General features: G+C 36.0%; 2 protein-coding genes across 2 annotated transcripts in view; one reads left to right on the top strand and one right to left on the bottom strand.

The window, feature by feature from the left end:
• Positions 1–1,282: 1,282 nt before the first annotated feature.
• On the bottom strand, positions 1,283–2,887 carry LOC110443083 (acid phosphatase type 7-like). The gene has a single exon (XM_021487065.1). The coding sequence runs from the start codon at positions 2,885–2,887 to the stop codon at positions 1,283–1,285; it is 1,605 nt and encodes a 534-aa protein (XP_021342740.1).
• A 661-nt stretch (positions 2,888–3,548) lies between these two features.
• Positions 3,549–4,886, top strand: part of LOC110443105 (UBX domain-containing protein 6-like) — a 6,247-nt gene continuing 4,909 nt past the window's right edge. The window contains exon 1 of the mRNA XM_021487101.1: positions 3,549–3,909. The gene's annotated coding sequence lies outside the window, so the exon portion shown is untranslated. The remainder of the gene's footprint in view (positions 3,910–4,886) is intronic.

The following is a 4,886-nucleotide window of genomic DNA, read 5'->3' on the forward strand; positions in this document are numbered from 1 at the left end:
GTAGTATGTAGATTGTCTGTTTCCTGGTATATGAATATATACATGTAGATGAAATACATTATAAAGCTGATAATTCGTAATCTATTATATTGAATTTTACAATCAAAGTTAACAAAATATCTAAATGAATGCCAATTATTTACATATGAATACAATACTAGACGTATTTAATTAAACCTGTCCATGCTTAAGCATAAAACTGTCTAAATAATGGAATGTTTATAACATATGTAAAGTTCTGTTCATGTCAAATCATATCCTTTATAATATTAAAAGTGCAGCATACGCAGAAATAGATGTCAAAATCTATTCAGACGATTGCATTGTATTTACATATATACATATTTGTATTATTTACATTATGTACATCTAAGCATGTAAAAATGTAACAAAATATTCTAGTTAAGGATGTATGCTACCTTATTACAACATGTTTCTATATTCTAAAAAAGTGCCATACTATACTTGAAATATACAGAGATTTTTGTAGGATTTGTTTCTCTGAGAGAGTCCTGAACATCATTATCAAAATGTTAACGAATCCCATTACTAATACTAAAGATACAGTGGGCTCAGGGTGTGGGCGAGTCCGAACCTCAAATATCTGTGTCCCAAAAATCAACGATATATTTTATGAAAAAGTGCCCTGTGCACTTAGGGATTTCCGGAAATTATGACTGCAAAACCTTTCAAAATTCATAAATAAGCTATGATGGACAATATTCTTATCCGAGATAAGACCCAAAAACCAGAAAAAAATCAGAAAAGGGCACTTAAAAGGGTTGAGGATCTTATCGGCTGAATATGGGGTTAAAGTAAATTTAGGTTATTAATTCTAATAAAATTAAGTGTAAGGTAGCATATATCCTTACCCTTCAATATTCTCTTTTATCGGAAAGAGAAATAGATATGTTACATGACCAAAATCAGGACGGAAAGACCAAGATAGACTGATCATTTGTATGAATAACTGCAACATTTTTGTATGGGACCAAAAAAAAAACATTTCTAAAATCTTAACAGTTAATTATATAATGTTAAACAAGACAAAATTTCATTTTATCAATGAAATAAAAAGAAAACCTCTAATTGAAAATCAATCATTATGATTGAATAAGACATTCTGGTGAATTTTACCTGTGATAACTTAAAAGCTAAAGCAACTACAAATGTATATTACAAGGTGAAAGACTCAAATGGGGAAAAGGCACTACATCAGTACAGAGCCAAAACATTTACTTTAGTGAACATATTTCTTCTTTTGTCTTACACATGAATATAGTCATGTGATATTATTGTTACATTTATCATTTTTAAGACAACAAAACCTTAAAAAGTTGATGATTTTTTTCCTCAGACACACTCCAATAAGTAAGATTATTGAGGTAAAACAGAGGACAGTAACTCGGGTATTGTAGTCATCATAAACTACAAAAAAGTTTAAGTTGATCAGTGAGCCATCATCTTCAGTGGCTCCGTTTTTATTTCTCCAGGCTTTCCCAGCCTCTCCCAGTGGGTCGGGAATATTGACCTGAGGATTTAAGAATGGTCCGTGAACTCTCTGAATTATCAACATTTTGTCCACAAGACTGTTGTCCATGGCTGATCTGGCCTCCCAATTTAGGTGTGTATAGTTGTAGACAGTCAGACGACCGTAAATTTCCATTTCCATTGCAGACTTTGTGAAAGCCGACCAACCCCCTCCGCTTTTAGAGATATACTCTGTCAGGTACTGGTTCCCTAATGATCCAACGATGATGTGAACTGGGGCCAATGGATTAATGTAATTGAGGGCCACAGCTTTGTTCTGGTAAGTAGGCCATGTTCTCTCATACATATGATTATGTCCACTGAACACGACATCCACACCAAACTGAGAGTAAACACTTTCCAGACTTTGCCTTACAACAGAATCTGGCTTTCTACAATCTTCCCTGGTATCATCCACAGAGCAGTACATTGGTCGATGGGCCATCACAACAACCCAGGGGAAATTACTCCGGTTGTCATTGGCTTTTGTTAAGTCATGTTGTAACCACTTCATAAATCTTTCTTCATTTCCTTTATCAGTGAAAAATATTTCAGTGGAAATGCACACAAAATGAGTTTTCCCCATGTCTATGCTGTACCACAGTTGATCCATTTGCATCGGCCAGTCTGCGTTTGGATTAGAAAATCTGTACCTATATTGGTCATCCTGAAACAAATCATGATCTCCTGGCACTGTCATGTAGGGAGTGTTTGCCGACATCAATTGGATTAAATTCAAAAATTTATCCCCAACTTTACCACCATCTCTACCTAAATCATAGGCGATGTCCCCTACATGAAAAATAGCACTATAGTTTCTTGCTCTCGACTCGTGAACTAAGAACTGAAGATTTGCACTTCTGGTCCCTAGATCTCCAAACACCATGTAGGTATGTGGTTCGTATTTAAACGGAACTCTGAAGCTGAAGAATTTGCTCCTTAGTGACTGGATACCACCACCAACACTGTAGAAGTACAGGATGCCTGGTGTAAGGTCATGTATGGCAACTCTGTGTAAATGCTTCCATCCGTCAGTGTTGTTGTCAAATGTGACTGATTTTCCGTCAACTGTAGCTGTGCTCCCCGGTTGATTTTGTGGATAATACTGAACAATGGACTGGTCTGGCATCTCCGTTGCCCAAAGTATTGTCATGTCTGTCGGCTCAATACCAAATGCAATGTGAATCTGTCTCGGAAGAGTAACATCAGTTGCTGGTTTCACTTGAAAATAAGCTGAATCTCGGGAGTCCACTTTTCTTACAGGGTCTGCATGAGCACATAAATCAGGAGACAAACATGACAGTAGGAAGAAGACGGTCATTAAGTGAAGCAATGAAGCTGGCCCTCCAAACTTCATCTCTGTAACCGATTTCATTACCATGTATAATTCTATTTTGTGTTATTTTCGATGGAAATTAGACAATCTCGAAAGAAATTCATGACATATCCTATTGATGGATGGATACTGATATTTCAAGTCACATATTCCAGTTTTTAAGTCCAACTGAACTCAAGTCCACCACCTAACTTATTTTGTACTCATTTTGCAGTTGATGACGTGTTGGTTTTCAAGAATACACTATTTTATGCCGTGTGTTTATAGTTATCAATCGTACGCGTACGGAAACTGATGAATCATGGATATCCAACTATTCTATATCCGACTAAATCGTTGCTAAGGTTTCATCTTTTGCAGAAAAATACACCTGTTCGTGTGGGTCCTGGGCTAATACACAAACTGTCAACAACAACTTCCAACTGTTACTTCCGCTGACATGCCGTAACCCGACAAATACAGTCGTTATTAAACTCATTGCATACAATTTCGTGTTGAGAAGTTTCCTTAGAACTCTAAGGACATTGTTGGTTATGTTATCATTACATCAAAACTACATTGAAATTTATGAAATAAAGGTGCTGATTAAATTTACAAAGATGAGTACATTTATTAAATTAGCCATTGTCGAAATTAAACAGAGTTGCGGCCCCTGATTGGAGACAAGTCCGTAAATCTTTAACGTTACCGTATGCGGTAGTGGATGATATCTGGGATTGCTGGGGTGCTCTTTTACCAATTGCAAGAGAGTGTCTATTGATCTAACTGATATTTCTGTGGTTTCATTTAACCATCAATTCTAATGAACGGTGTGGAATTTAGTGCGACCACTTTTCTGGGTTTGTCGTGGAATATAATTCTAGGTTTTTGCAACGACGTAAGCGGCTTGTTCAGTGCCCGAACATCCATAACTGTGGATACAGACGACGTTCAAATACAAATACTATTATTTCTACTGATTTGGTTGGTTATTAACACTGTTCTAATAGCCATATCTTGGTCAGTTTATGGCACAAGGATATGTACAAAGATTGACAAGAAAGGTGTGTAACATATAATTGGAGATGCATATGCATTGTCGTCATTCACTAAGGTGGGCTAGCCAGAACATTTTTGGTCCTAACACCAGTCAAAATGTCAAAAGTCTTGTTTTGGGACCAGAGAAAACTCGAGCTAATTGGAAGATTAGTAACTGCTGTATAGTAAAGAGCGCTTGTTAAATAATAAAGTTACAATTATGTAGACTCGCTCCCCTATAGCTAGTCCATCCCCAGATGTAATATTAAAACCAGTATATTGGGTTAAGCTAATCACTATATTAAGGTATTTCATCATGACACATGTCAGTGTAGGAAATTTGTCATGGGCTCATGCATCATCCATTGTCCTCAAAATTGATAGAAGTGGAGGCAGTTTGGCCATCATGTTTTGAGAGCAATGTAATATATGACCATTGGTGAAACATTTTATTGAATGACACTATTGTTTTAGTTGGAAAAGTGACATTTGATTTCAGGACCGTTGTGCGAATCCATATCATGACATGTTACCAATAATGGAATAGTTACTAAATAACTCGTCTAGTGTCCATTATTATTGAGAAAACTGTAAAAGCTTTAAATATGCATGGTGATATATGTACATGTTGGGCACAATGGCGCATATGGGTAATAATCCTGCATTTGGGTAACAGTGACCCATTTGAGTAACAATTTTATTACTGAAATGGGGAATAAAGTGAAACAAGAGGCCCATGGGCCTTAACGGTCACCTGATATATTTATACAGAGAGTTGATTTTGTTTTTAACATGAACAGAAATATTATTCAAAGTGACAAAAAACAATAAAACCACCTTACTCAATATCTAGCATACAGATTTCAGACTAAAAAGGATTTGAAACTAGCACCTACAGCCCTTGGGGGTAGGGCTGGCTCAAAATTTTCAAAGTATCAAACTGTCAATTCAAGGTTATAATTCCAATCAAGTTATTAACATGTAATATTCAAAGTATCATTTG

The sequence above is a fragment of the Mizuhopecten yessoensis genome, unplaced genomic scaffold (genome assembly GCF_002113885.1).
Source record: "Mizuhopecten yessoensis strain PY_sf001 unplaced genomic scaffold, ASM211388v2 scaffold716325, whole genome shotgun sequence".
Lineage (NCBI taxonomy): Eukaryota > Metazoa > Mollusca > Bivalvia > Pectinida > Pectinidae > Mizuhopecten > Mizuhopecten yessoensis.

Excerpts from the sequence above, each read along its gene's own strand:
- LOC110443083 (XM_021487065.1), bottom strand. The coding sequence starts at position 2,887 with ATGAAGTTTGGAGGGCCAGCTTCATTGCTTCACTTAATGACCGTCTTC.